The sequence below is a fragment of the Podarcis liolepis genome (assembly GCF_965112155.1).
Source record: "Podarcis liolepis genome assembly, chromosome: Z".
NCBI classification, from domain to species: Eukaryota; Metazoa; Chordata; class Lepidosauria; order Squamata; family Lacertidae; genus Podarcis; species Podarcis liolepis.
Genome location: NC_139570.1, coordinates 28,957,780 through 28,973,863, shown reverse-complemented (window position 1 = coordinate 28,973,863; position 16,084 = coordinate 28,957,780). Strand labels below are relative to the sequence as shown.

General features: G+C 41.6%; 1 protein-coding gene across 1 annotated transcript in view; it reads left to right on the top strand.

The window, feature by feature from the left end:
• Positions 1-6,874, top strand: part of ABCB7 (ATP binding cassette subfamily B member 7) — a 53,333-nt gene extending 46,459 nt beyond the window's left edge. The window contains exons 15-16 of the mRNA XM_083485104.1: positions 1,150-1,257; positions 4,017-6,874. Of these exons, the coding sequence (XP_083341230.1) occupies positions 1,150-1,257; positions 4,017-4,235 (327 nt within the window). The 3' untranslated portion in view covers positions 4,236-6,874. The remainder of the gene's footprint in view (positions 1-1,149; positions 1,258-4,016) is intronic.
• Positions 6,875-16,084: the final 9,210 nt, after the last annotated feature.

Here is a 16,084-nt window from a genome sequence, read left to right as displayed (position 1 = left end):
CAACCCTTCTTGAGCTGGATGCAGAAATAGTTGGGACCTGTTCTAAACAGGTTGCAGCATAATCTCTTGTATCCTGTGAGGTACTTGGGATCACCTGTCCTTCTCAGTGTGATATGAAGGGGAAACAGATAGTTGCTACTTAACAAAAATAGTTCCTGTAAATTATTGTTGCAAAACCTTTTCATGGAGCATCCTAACTGAAATACAGGTTGGGTGCACATAGACTGCTGGCCTGGTATCACTTTATATTCTCAAGTAGAGCTGTAAAACATCAAGATGTTGTGACACACAAGTCATGACATTACTGTAGCAACTGCATCAGACTTCCATAACTGTTAAAGAAATCTCAGCACCAACAATAATTTTCTAAACCAATCATTCTGTCTGTAGCAAATACGAAGTTGTTGGTTGCTAAGTATCTCTGTTCACTTTAGATTACTTGAAGTAAATAACCTGTTGACCTTCACTCATAAGGTTGCCAGCCTGCTGGCAGTCAGTTGAGGCACATGGTCCCTTCTAATGTGTAGTAAGTTAAAATATATACCTTTCAAGAGTAACCTCATTGGATTCTATTCACAGATTGGAATGTGAATTTCTAGTGAATGTTCTACTTCTTGCCTTTTCATTTTGATATAATTATTGTGAGGTTGTCAAACGAAGCTGAATATTTACACAACACAGCTGCACTTTAAAAGCATCAAGTTAAAAAATCACGTCTTTCCCCAAAAAATGTGTGCACCAAGCAATCAGCAAAGTAGCAAAATGTATGTCTTGTGCTGCCCAGGTTCATTTTTAAAGGAACTGCTTTTCTAAAGGAAGCAAAAATAAACCACTCCCTGTGCACACACATTACCCTTATTTAGAAACTAGATTTAGAAGCCCAGCAAAGCCCCTGTTGGGTTATCTAGACTGGAAAAGCTTTTGTAATATTGGAATAGTATTGGAAGTTTTCAAAGTAGCTAGCCCCTGAATCCTTGCACTTTTGTTTCTCAAACTAGCCACCTCTTTCTTATGTAGTAACTTTGAAATTGCTGGTGACCCTTCTTAACAAGTGATTAAATTATTTTCATTTGATACCTTTCTTAAGATGGCCCCTCTGCCCTGAAAGGCATAAAATGTTCAATGCTTCACATATCTTTAATCTTACAGAACATCTTGAGTGCCATGAGGGATGTGGTGAAACACAGAACATCCGTTTTTATAGCACACAGATTGTCTACAGTGGTTGATGCAGATGAAATCATTGTCCTGGATCAGGTGAGACTCTCTGAAGTTATGCAATCTTTCTTAAATTCCAGCCACGCTAAAGAATATAGCCCAGCTTTCTTTAAGGTCATTTTACTAGAAACACACTCTCCATCAGTTATAAATATTTGAAAGTGTGTGTGCATTTTCACATACACTCAAGGACATAGGAGCAAACTTAGTTTCACTTGGTGACTTGGTGGTGGTGGAAGAAGCATTGGTGTGTTTCATAAACCCTAGTGCATTTGTTCTGTTCTTACTCTGCTGCATTTCTAATGTGCATCTACACAAAAGAATACTAGGAATGTGACTACTTTTCAAAAGCATGCAATTGTTTTGCCATTCAATAGAAATTTAACAATAAGATCATATCCCCATGGACATTTCTTTTGCAGCAAGATACTCTTCACTAAATGAGAAATTTAATACACCATACCCTGTTGCAATTGGATCATCTCTAGTATTTTATTTTATTTTTTGCTTTAAATAAATTGTAACCCACATTTCCACAAAACTCCCCAAGGCAACTTGCATCATATTTGCTAACAGCAGACTCCACTGTCCAAATGCCAGTTCCGTGCACAAGGGGGGAGGTATCATCAGACTCAAGGGGAACACTGTGGTTTGCAGAAGTAAAAAAAATAGATTCAGAAAGAAAACTGAGGTGGGTGAGGGAAAACAGCCCGATGAGGATCAAACATGGTCAGCAGTCACAAATGTTGACTGTTGGAGTTGGGAGACATGATAGACAGAAAATCAGGTTTAGGAGAGGGAAATGGTGTATCGCTGAAAAGCCTCTGGGTGGGGGACCCCAAAAGGAGCACTCAGTATATAATCATTCTACTTTGGGTCCCACACCCACTTATTTTTAAAAAATTCAATAAAATAAAGACCAAATGACTTTAAAAAAAAAAAAAGCAGTGGGGGAAATCAACAAATTCTGGGGGAAAGTAACAAGATAAAAATGTTTTTTAAGTGGCTCTTTCAGTTTCCGGTTCAACAATGAATTCTTCATTGTTGCTTATTTAGAACTTCTGTGTTGTTCCTCTTATTAAATATACAAGTTACGCAGAAGAATTTAGAGCAGAGAACTTCTAAATTCTTCATTTCAAATTTCCAAATGCACTTTTGTTGCTCGTTTTAGGATTACTATCTGGCAGGATAGGGCCTGTTTGAATAATGCTGTATGTACTGCAAAAGAGTTATGCTAGTCTGCTGTCTCTGCCTGGGACCCAAATATGGGGCATGTGTGTGCAGGAAATAAAGTAGAACAGTGTTTGTTCCTTCACTGGTGGGAATGGCTGCAAGGGAAACCACTTGAAAACCTTAAGCTGCTCATACACAGTTCTCTCCCATGTGCATGTACCCTCTTTTTTTTTTTTTTTTGGTTCCCAACAGATTCTGTTTTAGTGGAGTAGGTTTCATTTCTGTGATTTTCCTTGATGAGACTATTAGTAAAACAGCCCAGTTTCTTTTAAAGTGTCTTGCACCACTGCCACTACCAATCTTTTACAACAGAGTGCTGGTTGTGAGACAGTCATCTTTTCCCATTGTCTCTCTTCTATGTATTTCTAACCCCAGTTTTTGTAACACCAATTTTTTTAAAAGGATCTACGGAGATGGATCCTGCAAATTTCAGGCTGGTTAGCTTAATGTTTGTCCTGGGAAAACTGGTGGAAATTGTGGTTAAAAATAAAATAACCAAGCGTATAGAAGAACAAGTTGTAATGAAGCAGAGCCAGCATGGCTTCTGCAAGGGCAAGTCCTGTCTCATGAACCTATCAGATACTTTGAGAGTGCCAACAAGCATATAGATAAAGATGATCTGGTTGACAATAATGTACCTGGACTTTCAAAAAGCTTTCAGCAAAGTACATCATCAAGGACTCCTGAGTAAGCTTAACTGCCAAGGAATAAGAGGAGAGGTCCTCTTGTGGTTCAGAAATTGGTTAAGTTGCAGGAAGCAAAGAGTATGTATAAATGGACAGTTCTTCAAATGGAGAGGTGTAGAAAGTGGAATCCTCCAATGATTAATATTGCAACCTGTGCTTTTTAACTGGTTTATAAACAATCTAGAGTTAAGAGTGAGAGTGAAGTGGCCATGTTTGCTGATACTAAATTGTCTAGGATTGTTAAAACCTAAAGAGATTGTGAAGAGCTCCCAAAGGACTTTTGCAGTTCAATGTAAACGAGTGTAAAGTGATGCATGTCAGGGCCCAAGCATCTAAATTTCACACGGGGCCTGAACTGGCAGTGACTGGCTAGAAATGAGGCCTTGGGGTCATAGCAGTTAGCTTGATAAATATGTTGACCCAGGGTGCGGCAGCTGTGGGAAAGGCAAATTCCATGCTAGCGATCATTAGTAAATGAAGAATAAGCTGTCTATAGCACAACTCCTTTATATAAATCTATGGTACAACTGCTTCTAGAATACTGTGTGCAGTTCTGCTTACCTCACTTCAAAAAGGATATTGTCAAGTTCATAAAGGTTCAAAGAGGAGCAAACAAAATGATCAGGGGGGTGGAAAAACTGCTATGAGGAAAAGTTGCAGTATTTAGAACTTTTTGGTTTATAGACAAGTAAGAGGTGGCATTATAGATGAGCTAAGATGTAAGAAGGGCATGGAAGAAAGGAGACAACACTGAGTATACACAAGTAGCCAAGGGTGCTCTTTCCTTATTCAAAATCAGGGTGGCTATATGTGCACTGTTTGTTCCTTCCTGCTCGAGTCTGTTTTGATCACTGCCTTCATGTTTTTTTAAAAAAACAGGGTAAAGTTGCAGAGCGTGGCAGGCATATAGATCTCCTTACCAGTCCCAGCAGCCTCTACTATGAAATGTGGCACACGCAGAGCAGCAGGATGCTGAACAGAAATACTAACGAGAGGTGGGAGGAGAAAACCAATCACCTGTCCAAAGACGAGGAAAGGAAAAAGCTGCAAGAAGAGATCATCAACAGTGTGAAAGGCTGTGGGAATTGTTCTTGCTGAGTGTGAGCTCAATTCCTGTCCCCTTCTTCATCCCAACCCTGGTTTAAGGGTGGCACAAATTCACACTGAAGCTGTTTTCTGCATTCAACAGAAGAAACAGTACAGAGATTTTGTTGTCCATGTTAAAAAATAAAGAAAAGGCTTTTCCCCGTGGAACACAAGTTCTTTAACCAAAGGATGGTTTTACATCTGCCTCCCCTTACCTCAGATATTAATGAAGTCATAGGAATCAAGTCAAAACTGCCTCAGAACATCTGATTGATAAAATGTTTTTGGTGAAAGACATGTATACACTTTTTCAGCAATTGTTTGTAAAGTGCTGTAAATCCCTTTGCTCTGGCCAGAATATAATAATCTGACCTGCCTTGTGAAATGTTTGCGTTATATTGCTCTTCACCACTGATGGTGGATTAGAAATGTTTTTATATATCGGTTTTAACAAAAGCCAGTTAACTCAAATGTCTCTGTTAGTGAAGAAAATGATTTTTTTTAACATTCTTTAATGATCGTTGGGTTTGTTAGAATTTGTATCCTTTTGTAAAGAATAATGGATTTCAAGCCTGTGGCAGCAAATTCAAAACAGAAAGATTTCTGCTTAGTCCCTTAACTCATCCCCTTTCTTATAGCACATGGGGAAAATACATATTTCTGGGGGGACTAAGATTCCAAAATTATGAAGGGAATGGCTCTTTTTAAATGATCAGTGTACCTTGCAAGGTAAAATAATGAAGGTTAGTTATCTCCATTCTCAGCTACTCCTGGAAGTGCAGAAGTAATTGATTCTCCCCCCCCCCAATAATTTTTATAATTTTTTAAAATACAGTGTTATCAAACAGGATCTGATGACAGCACACATAGTCCATATACAACTATAGACCACTGTCAAACAAAACAAACATAAAATAAAACCAAAATAAATAAACTACATGTATATGACTGCACAGAAGGCAGCAACTGGAACTATTTATAGTATAGACACAGTGGAAATTAATTGAAGTATTCAAATGCCCTGAGACACTGTATCAGCTGTATTCATTTGTAGGCCAGGTGGGGTCCTTGGCTATGTACTTCCTTTTTCTTTAGTCCTTGAGGACTCTCGGCTTCTTCATTAGTTTTTCCAGCAGGGCAATATACCACACAGTAGTTTACCAAGTAGTAAGATTGACCCTATCTACATTTTTCCAAAAATCTGTGATGGTCATTCTTAAGCCTATTTAGTGTCTGGGTTCATATCTGAGCAGAATTCTATGAATATTTAAGTTACACCTTTTGAATAGTGTGAAGAAAAGAATGAAACTTTCAGGAAATGATTCTGTTAAGTTCCAATGAAAATTCAATACAAATATTGTCTGTTATTGTTTTACCAATAAGTCAGTTTTCTGTTGAGCGGTGCAGCATGTCTTCAAATCTGTGGGCACCGTTAGGAGTCCCTATCATTTGGGCCCAAGTAGGTTGTTAAGTGTTGATGAAGAAAATGTATTTATGTAATAAATTGGTGTATGGCATGACTTTGATTAAAAATATACCATTCTCATAAACAGTGACTCTTCTAAACTTTTCACATATTAGGTTGATGACATTTAGTCCAGATAGACTTACCTGTTACTGTTGAGTTCTAGTTTTGTGGCATTTTCTTTGTTCCTATTGCAGGTTTTTCTCCTTAAGGAAGCATCTGGTGGAGAGCTGTAAATAAAGAAGCATGTTAGCTGTTGAGCACATTCTGTATACTTTGGGCTTAAGTACAGTTTAAAAACTGTAAATGTGTTCTCATTCATTACCTTTACTCTGAAGAACTATGTTTCTTTGTTAATATCCTCAATTTTGTTGAAAAATAGTAGTTTTGCATTATGGATGGTCTTTACATTTTGGCTTTTGATATTTGCTACAAAGCTTGCATTGATTATTATTATATTTTTACACTCATTTACAACATATTGAAAACTTATATTGGACCTGGTAGGATTCTATCTGAGCTCAAATGCCATTTCTATATATAGGTTATGCAAGGCAATCTTGCTTTTGCCTTTTGAGGCAACTGGATGTTGTAATGTAACACCAAATCTTGCCATGCAAAACACTGAAGCTGTTTAGTAGTCATGGACAACAGCTGTAGAATCTCTTGGCTCTATAAACATCTCTGCATGTTCTAATGATGCAAAGATGGGTCATTTTGCCATAGCTTAACCAGATACAAAATAAAAGCATGTAACATCAAAATGGGGTAGGCTAGATAGTGGTAAGTCCTGCAGGATCTTCCATTTCATTGCTTGCCTCTTGCCTGCAAGCTGAAGTATGGAGTACATGATGAGCCCAAAGCCAATACCTGTTTTCCACCCAGGTAGAGTCCTATTTATTAACTGGTGTCAGATCTGTCCCCCTGTATGCCTTTGTAGAGGGGGGTAGTTACGGCTTAAAATTGTTTGCTTCTTCTAACAACTTAGACATAACTCCTAAATAGTTGCAATTAATGGGCAAACTCCTTAAACACAGAATGCTGTGAAATAGCCGGGGGGGGGGGGATACTGTTAGCCAGCACATTGACTGTTGATAGGCAGACCTCTCTGGAGATTCTTTTGGCTTTTATTCCTGACTGCGTTTTTATTCCTAATGACACCATTAAAACAACAACAACATTGAAATTATATCCAGTCTTTATTTCAGTTGCAACTTGTACAGTAGAGATAGTAGTGCCCCCCCCCCAAAGCACCCATAGTAAAATAGTTGTATACAAAACAATCATCAGGAAGTTACTTTATCATAATTCATTTATTGTGTGTGTAGGTAATTATTACTAGAATAAATTATTTCTGAATACAAATGGGTGTCCTGTTAACATGGCTTATTATAGTAGCCAGCTTCAACAACAGTTCCAGGAGGGAAAACCCAACATTTTCTCTGTCCCTTGTACAGAAGAGAAGCCCTGATCACATCTACCCTGGCAGAGCAGCCTTGCAATTTATTCTGTAACATAAGTGATATGAGAAGAAATCATGGTGTTTTGAGTTCTAATAGTGGTTGGTAGAAAATCTTGCATGACTGTTTGGAAGAAGGGAGAGCTTTTTATGTGCCTTGTCACCTCCCACAATGATCTGTCTCATTATCAGAAGTGTGAATGTTGCCCTGCCTAATGATTTTAGACCACACCTTTTAATCTAGCTATGGTCACAGTTCGCCTTTAGCCTATCTGTGCCAGGGAAGATGTTGAATCAAAGCTTTGTAATTGTGCAGCCACAAAGTATTTAGATCAGAAAGATGTTATTGGATAGGAACCTGCTTTTCTGAAAGTAGTAAGGATACCTTCTCTCTTCTGTTCTCTCACCTCACCAAAGAAAATTCTTGAACTCAGCTTGGAAGTGGTTGCAATATTCACTAAGCATAGCTACAGCCACCTTGTGGTTTGTTTTAATTATACTTTCCTCCAAGGAGCTTTCCCTACTTTTTATCCTGACAGCAACACTGTGAGGTAAGTTCAGCTGGGAGATAGTGACTGGCCATTAATTGCCTACTGAGCCTCTTAGCTGAGGCTATTTGAACCCAGGTCTGGTAGTCTAAGCACTACATCATACCGGCTCTTGACTGCAGTAGGAGTGAGGACAGAGCCTGGATTGAGAGGAAAGGAGCTGGAGGCAGCTGGAGGAAATTGATAGAAACCTGCATCTCCTCCTTTTGTCAGAACCAGCCAGAAAGCTTGCTGAATTCAAAAAGTGTCCAGGTAGGTATATAATGCCCATGCCAGGATATTTGATGTCTTAAATCTACTCCCCTTGCCTTAAATTGACAATTATACACGATATGCTTTGCTAGGCTTACAGAAACAAGTTTTTAGCAGGCACGGAAAGCACAATGAAGGTGCCTACATAATGTCTGGTCAGGGAGTTCCAGAGAAGTAGGTGGCATCGCACTGAAGAATTGTTCCTTGGAAGTGCAGGACAAACATTTTGTGGCACTCGTAAAGGTTTCAGTTCCATGGATTGAAGCAGCCAAGTGGGTCCTAAGCTGCTGAGGACTTCATTTACTAACAGTAACACCTTGATTTTGGCCTGGTAGCCAAAGAGCACGTGGTGGCAATAGGAACTGGAGTGTGGATCTCCCCTGTTTAACTCTGGGGCAAGTGGTATGGTAAAGGTAAAGGTACCCCTGACCGTTAGGTCTAGTTGCAGACAATTTGGGTTGTGGTTGCGCTCATCTCGCTCTATAGGCCAAGGGAGCTGGCGTTTGTCCACAGACAGCTTCCGGGTCATGTGGCCAGCATGACTAAACCGCTTCTGGCGAACCAGAGTAGCGCACGGAAACGCCGTTTACCTTTCCGCCAGAGTGGTACCTATTTCTCTATTTGCAATTGAAGTGATTTCAAACTGCTAGGGGGGCAGGAGCTGGGACCGAGCAACGGGAGCTCACCCCATCGCAGGGATTCGAACCACTGACCAGATCGGCAAGCCCTAGGCTCTGTAGACCCACCTCTTAGTTCTTTCTCAGATTAATTAATAGGGAGCTTCCTGGCCGGCGGTGACCCAGGTTGGAAACTGTTATTAATCAGTTTTCAACATTTGTATCCTGCCTTTCTATAGGAATATTCAAGGAGCTATTCGAGCACACGTGAGTTCCAAATAATAAGACTGGAGGCATACAAATTTAATTAATTAATTAATAATAGAATTACATTGGCACATACAGCAGCAAGCGGGATCAATCTTTTAAAGCTGCCTGCTGAGAACAGTATGTCTTGGCTGTCCACCAAATGGCGCAAAACACACTTTTGTTTCTTTTGGTGGGACATTCTACCATCTGGGAGCCACCACAGACGAAGCCTTGTCCAAACACCTGCCATAGTTCAAACAGTTTTGGTAGCAAATTACGTTTTCTGGTGGAAATTTTGCAAGGGCAGGTTGATCTGCATGTATGTAATTTCTTATTCACATAGTAAATTATTTGGGGGGGGGGGACCAATCTCTTGACTAGTTTTTATCAGGAGGTCTTCAGCATTTGTGAAACACTCCACAGAAGCTTACCTAGTAGCATTCTGCTGCCTTGCTAGCTTAACTTGGGTTTTTATTATTCTTGATTTCTCAAATGTCTTCGTTGCTTTTTAACAAAAGTAATACAAAGCTACTTACAACAATGAATAGAACAAGTGATTGGGGCCCTTCTTTGTTTTTTTTAAGGCTTGCAAGTAGTTTACAAAAAAGTAACAACACCAGTAATGTTAACAAAAAAGAAAAGTCAACAACAATATTGCTAAGACTTTCAAAAAGCTGAAATGACAATAGACTAAGCACAAATTAAAATTCACACCGACTTTCCAAACACCTGTGTGGGCTTGTCTAAACAAAAATGTTTTTGTGAAGGCGCCTGCTATCAATAGGCAGGGACTTCCAAGGTAGGCGATGCCACACTGAAAGCTCAAGTTCTTACAAATGCAGAACAGGTATTATGTGACTCCTGTAACAGTACCAGTTCTGCTGATTGAAGTGGTCAAGTCGGTGTATATGGGGTAAGGCAATATCACAGGTGAACTGGTCCCAAGTTGTTAAGGGTTTTATATATGAATACCTTGAACTTGGCCCAGGAGCAAATCAACCAGTGCTGATCTCTGAACACTTGTCCCTGAATCACTGTTTCTGGTAGGTTTAGGAAGAGATGGTGCTCTGCATCCTTTCAGCATGTAGCTCCAACTCCACCTAAGTTTTCTTCGATATATACAGCCACCATCATTGCATTCTGCCTTTCATCCATCAGGCACAACCCATTGTACTAAATTGTACTGGTTTTTTATGATGTGAAGAAACAACATTTTTAAAAGCTGCCTGAGGCCATACGTAAGGCTAAATCTCAAGAACTGACATATGAATTTGCCATCCTAGCAGCCTGGCACGTTCACTACTGTTCTTCCATGCTTTGTCGCCATCAGTGAAATGGTCAAGGAGAACACATCACTCCAGCCTTAAAACATGCCCTTTAAAGTTTTTGGGTTTGTGTGTGAGGGTTTTTGTTTGTTTGTTTGTTTGTTTGTTTTTGGAAGGGTGTTACCTACAGTATGAAGAAGTAGAATGTAGTAAGAACTCTGGACTCTGGTTTGTGCATGCAGCATCCTTTTGAATCTCTATTCAAGCAACATGCCTTGAGCTCAGATTTATAGGCCTTGTCCCAGGGAAATTCTGAGAAACAGAAAATAAACATGAATATAGCGAGAGAATGTAAAGTGAAGGTCAGCTGCTTCTACTAGCACTAGTTGAAACTAGTAGTATATTACTGGATTAAAAATGGAAGAAAGAGAACTTGAAGCTTTTGAAATGCAGTCTTGGAACAGCAAGTGTAGAGTTAGAGAGGAAAAACTAATAAAGAGATATTGGAGAGGTACAAGGGCTTAATGCAGAGTGCAGACGAGGCGATCAAGTATGGTAGGGCAAGCTCTAAGAAATACAGGACTAATTGAAAACGTAATGGATGGTAAGTTGAAAGAAAGGAGAACAATAGGAAGGCCTGGATAACAACTCCATAAGGAAATTGAAAAGGAAAAGAAGGAGAAAAACATTGTTGACCGTAAAATGGCTTGGCAGGGATAAGCCTTTAGATTTAAGCTTTTGGAGCTGGAAATGGATTGAATACTGAATACTTATACCAAATGCAAGTGGGCACTCAAAATCTGCCAGAAATCGGGAAGGAGCGTCTCTCTCTTCCATGCCAGCTCGGGCTGATGGGAATTGTAGTCCAGCCATCTCTGGAGAGCCACATGTTCCCTTCTATATTGAGTAGTAGTGACTCTCCAAGGATTCAAGTTGGAGTGAAATCATAGAACTGTAGAGTTGGACGTGGTCCAAGGGGTCATTTAGTTCAACCCCCTGTTATAGGAATTCTTATATATATAAAATAAACATTCATAAATGTACAAGGCAAACACATACATAAGTATATAAACCACGTGTCTGAAATAGTACAAGAGAACCATCCTGAAGCCATTTTGACTCTTCCAGCCACCTCAAAAATTCTCTGCAGTGAGGAAGGAAATGGGAAAACCTCCCCATTGTCTCTCTGCTCATAAATCCTGTCTTAAGGGTGTATTTGTGTATGAATAGGGTGAGCCTGTGACTTGGATTCAGGAACTAAGTATTTAGCATCTCAAAAGGAATGGCCAGGCTGCCCAGGTAAAGTCATCAGTGACCATTATCAGTATCCTACCAGACAGGATTTCTGTTGTAGACCACCCCCTTCAGTGATGTATGTGTGATGTTTTAGGGGGTGGTATTGAGCTACAGGGTGGGCAATTTCAAAAGTCTATATAAGGGCTTGTGCACCATTGTTCGGGGTTCCTCTCCTCCCATGCTGCATGGGGTGAGTAGGGGACCCTGTTGCAACAGTTTAATAAAAGATTGTGCTTACTAGCTGCCTTGCTTCTCAATATTCTCTGGTTGGCCTCTGTTATTTTCTCCTACCAATAGAGAACCTACATAAGGAATCTATACAGCTCTTGAGTACCCCATAAGGGAAAAGGAGCAGTTTTTTCTTATAACACCCTGCAATGTAGGAATCAGCTAAATAATCCCTGACAGATGGCCATCTAACCTCTGTTTAAAGACCTCCAATGAAGGAGAGTCCACCACATTCCGAGGGAATCCATTCCACTGTCCAACATCTCTTACAATTAGAAGGTTCTTCACAGTGATCAGAATCTCCCTTCTTGTCATTTGAATTCATTGATTGGGTCCTTCCCTCTGGAGCAGAAGAAAACATGCTTGGTCCATCTTCCATTTGGCACCCCTTCAGATATTTGAAGAAGGTTATCATGTCTCCTGGGACGTGGGTGGCACTGTGGGTTAAACCACAGAGCCTAGGGCTTGCCGATCAAAAGGTCGGCGGTTCGAATCCCCGCGATGGGGTGAGCTCCCGTTACTCGGTCCCTGCTCCTGCCAACCTAGCAGTTCAAAAGCACATCAAAGTGCAAGTAGATAAATAGGTACTGCTCCGGTGGGAAGGTAAACGGCGTTTCCGTGCGCTGCTCTGGTTCGCCAGAAGCGGCTTAGTCATGCTGGCCACATGACCCGGAAGCTGTACGCTGGCTCCCTCGGCCAATAAAGCGAGATGAGCACCGCAACCCCAGAGTCCACGACTGGACCTAATGCTCAGGGGTCCCTTTACCTTTTATCATGCCTCCTCAATTTTCTCCAGGCTAAACACCCCCAACTCCCTCAACCATTCCTCATAATGCTTGGTTTCCAGAGTCTTGGTCAGCCTCCTCTGCCGATGTTCCAGCTTGTCAAAATTGTGCAAATTAAATTCAAGCAAGATGGAGAGCTAAAAAGCTCTTTTTACACCAGGTCTGCTTGGGATTACCTGGCATGAAAAAAGCTTTTAAGCTCTCTGCCCACCCGGCATGCTGGCTCTCTGAGTACAGGGGATTCATTCTATTTCCCCCCTCATTTCCTAGTCATGGGGCAGCTCCAAGGGTTTGCGTATATGTGATTTTCCTGTCTACGTGGCACCCTTGAAACTGAACCTGAGTGTAAGATGTGATCGTACTGTATATCTAAGCACACATACAGAGGAAAGGGGAAATTATGAGAGACCAAGAAGTGGAGGAGAGCCAGTTGGTTTGTGAAATTTTATGCAAAGCTGAAATGCATACAAAAACCGCTAGGATGAGAATTGTTCTTATCTTGTATACTTTTGAGCTTTGCATGTAAAGTATCACAGACCAACTGGATCTCTTGTGGTTCATTGCCTTTTGGGTTCACTGTTTGCAATTTTTATCTGTGCCTTCCTTTTGAGGATAGATCTTCGCACATATGATGAAGTGAACTTTAGTTCATGAAAGTAAACGGCACAGCAAATTGTTCTTTTAAAATGGTGTGTGTGTGTGTGTGTGTGTGTGTGTGTGTGTGTTTGTGTGTGTGTGTGTGTGTGTGTGTGTGTGTGTTTCACCTGTTTTGATATACTTCTTCCCCCACCCCACCCCATGAATTTATCTGTGGCTCTCCACAAGGCTGAGTTTCCTGCAACATATTATCAGAGCCATCCCTCTGGAATCTGAGAACCTTAAAGCACACTAGCAGAAATTGGCAATAGTTGCTTAAATTCTGCTACTGGCTGCTACTTTTTTGTGTTAAGAACTGGTGGAGGACTGCATCAAAGTGCTCTGTGCACACTGTATGGAAAAGTTTATCTGTGGCTGTGCATTTTTAGCCATTGAATATTTGGGCCAACTTAGAGTGTATGTAAAGCTTCAAACAATGTGAATGTTCTGATTATTGATATGACACGAGACCAAAGGCCAATCTATCCATTCAGAGTAAGTGCACAGACCAACCAAGTTAGGTCTATGCAGTGATAGACCACATTATTAAATTATTCTCTACTTTAAAAAACCAAACTAAACCCTGTCCTTGAAAAGACAGCATGCCTCACCTTCTCCATATGCTTAGTTTTCTGTGTTCTGAGAGAGCAAGTGTGTTATATGGTATTAAGTATTAAAGCTCTCCCCCCACTCCACATTCTGAGGTGGTACAGTCAATGAGTGCAGCACTCTGAACTGCATCATCATCGTCATCATCATTTCATGATAATCAAGAGTTGAAGTCAAAGCAAGATAAAACATATAAAACAAACTTTACCAAAAGAAAGTGTTAGCAATATACTTATTATCATTTCCAATTCTGGGTTAATTAAAAGGTCAAGGTTTACTTCATTCCTTTTGTTTGCTCCCCCATCTCCCAAATATGCAGATTGGCTATAAGGCACCTTTGTATTCTTGCTTTGTATAGGGAAACTTTTTCAGCCCTTCAAATATTTATTAATTATGCTGAAGCAAGGAGGTAGGAGCGGACATGTCCTTGTTGGGTTCCCATTTTTCCCAGTCTTAAGTTCAGTTCTCCACATTTTCACACCAGTCTGCAATTGTGTCTCCCCCCCCCAAAAAAAAGATGCTTTCAGGAAAAATTATCAATAGTGCTGATTTCTCCTCTTATACACATTTTTGTATGTAATTTGTATGCAATTTTACTTGCGGTAATATACATATACATATTTCACCTCACCCTGCCCCATGGTCCTGTATTTTGCCAAACAAAGGTGGCAACCCTAGCAATACTGACTAGGACTGATGGAAGTTGAAGTCCAGCAAGGTCTGGAGGGCATTGGGTTTCACTAGCCCTGTTAGACAAATCCATGTGAGAGAAGTATCTCAATGGATGTTGGCCATAATGGAGCCTCAGTTTCCAAAGACAGGAGCCCCCTCTAGAATCTAGCTTGTGATGCCAGTCTTCAGGTCTGACCTGAATTCTCCAAATCTTCATCACCCCCACCTCCAAGTGGCAGGTGGAGGGCTTGAGTCTCCAGGTGGGCTAGAGTGCATTATTTTATTTTTATTTTTATTTATTTTTTTGAAGAAGAAGACTGTGCATGCAGCTTGCAAGCTTCAGCCCAACAGGATCTGGTTGCCAGTTACAGCACAGACACTTGGTGGGAAGGGATCTGCATCCCTCTGCTCCCCTCTGATTCCAGGGCCCACTCCTGTGACATCACCAAGGGCCACTCCTAGTTGCTTCTGATCAGACAACCCTGAACCTACATGTATTTAATGCTGCTTCCAGAGGCATGCAGCTGGTCACTGTAGGAAGCGAATGCTAGACTGAGCCAAATCCTGGAATTCTACCCCCAACGGCAGGCAGAGCCAGCAACAAGATTCCTAGGCTTATTGGAAAATAATTGCCAAGGTACTAGAAGTCATGGTGCTCTCCTCCAGAGACAAAGCAACCTGTGAAGGTTGCTCCGAACTCCCTGTTGCTTAGAGCAGTGTTTCCCAAACGTTTTTGGGCAACGGCACACCTGCTTACCGGAAAAAAATCTCGCGGCACACCACCATTAAAGCCCCGCCCCGTGACGTCAGCGCGCAGCGTCACGCGGGGGGGGGGGGCGCACAAAAGTGAACGTTTTTTTCCTTCCCCTTGCCGGGGTGGGAGGAGGCAGCAGAGCGAGGGCAGCTGAGGCGGCGGCGGCGATAGCGGGCGGAGGAGGAGCCGTCGCCGGGAGTTGCTGCTGCTGCTGTTGCTGCTGCTGCCCGGACATGCCGGCCTCCTCCTCCTCCGCTGTCTCGCGCTCCTCCCTTTTGCGCGAGCTGCCCCGCCGCTCGGCACCACCACCGCGGAGCCGCCCCCGGCTCGACGCGGATCCTCGCCGCCACCGCCGCCGCCTCTCGCCGCCCGACTCGCCCGCCTCCCTCCCACGGCACACCAGCCGGTGTCTCACGGCACAGTAGTGTGCCGCGGCACACCGGTTGGGAAACACTGGCTTAGAGAGCTGCAAAGCAGCCTAACTATAAGATCTTTTTTATCCATTTGATGGCCGTAGTAAGCCTTAAATGCCACCAGAGAAAAGACAAAGCGATCCTGTTAGTTCTGTGTTCACTAAAGGAAGTATAGTTATCACCACTGAAGTGTGGAGGGGGAGATCCTCTGAGGTTGCTTGAGCCAAGTGTGCATCTCTGCCAATTTAGCTTAGTACCTGCAGGGAGGTAATCTGGTGTTGTTCCTGAGTCATTAGATGGCACCTGAATGCTCTTATTGTGTACAAATCATTTTTCTTGTCTGGATTGTTAGTGCAAAGGTTCTGTCCTTAGGATTTTTGCCAGTCTCTTTCAGTGGGGAAGAGAAGGCAGCAACAAACCCGTTAAATCTCTATTTGTTGTAATCCCTCTGATATTTCTTCTCCTTTTTTTTACAGGCTCTTTTTTCAAGTAGATACTACAAAATTATTTGTGCATGAAGAGCTTTTCTCTTACTCAAGGTCCCAAGGAAATTGGGGTTTATCACTGTACTACTGGCAAGATGAAAACAACAACTAAGCTATGATGGACTGAA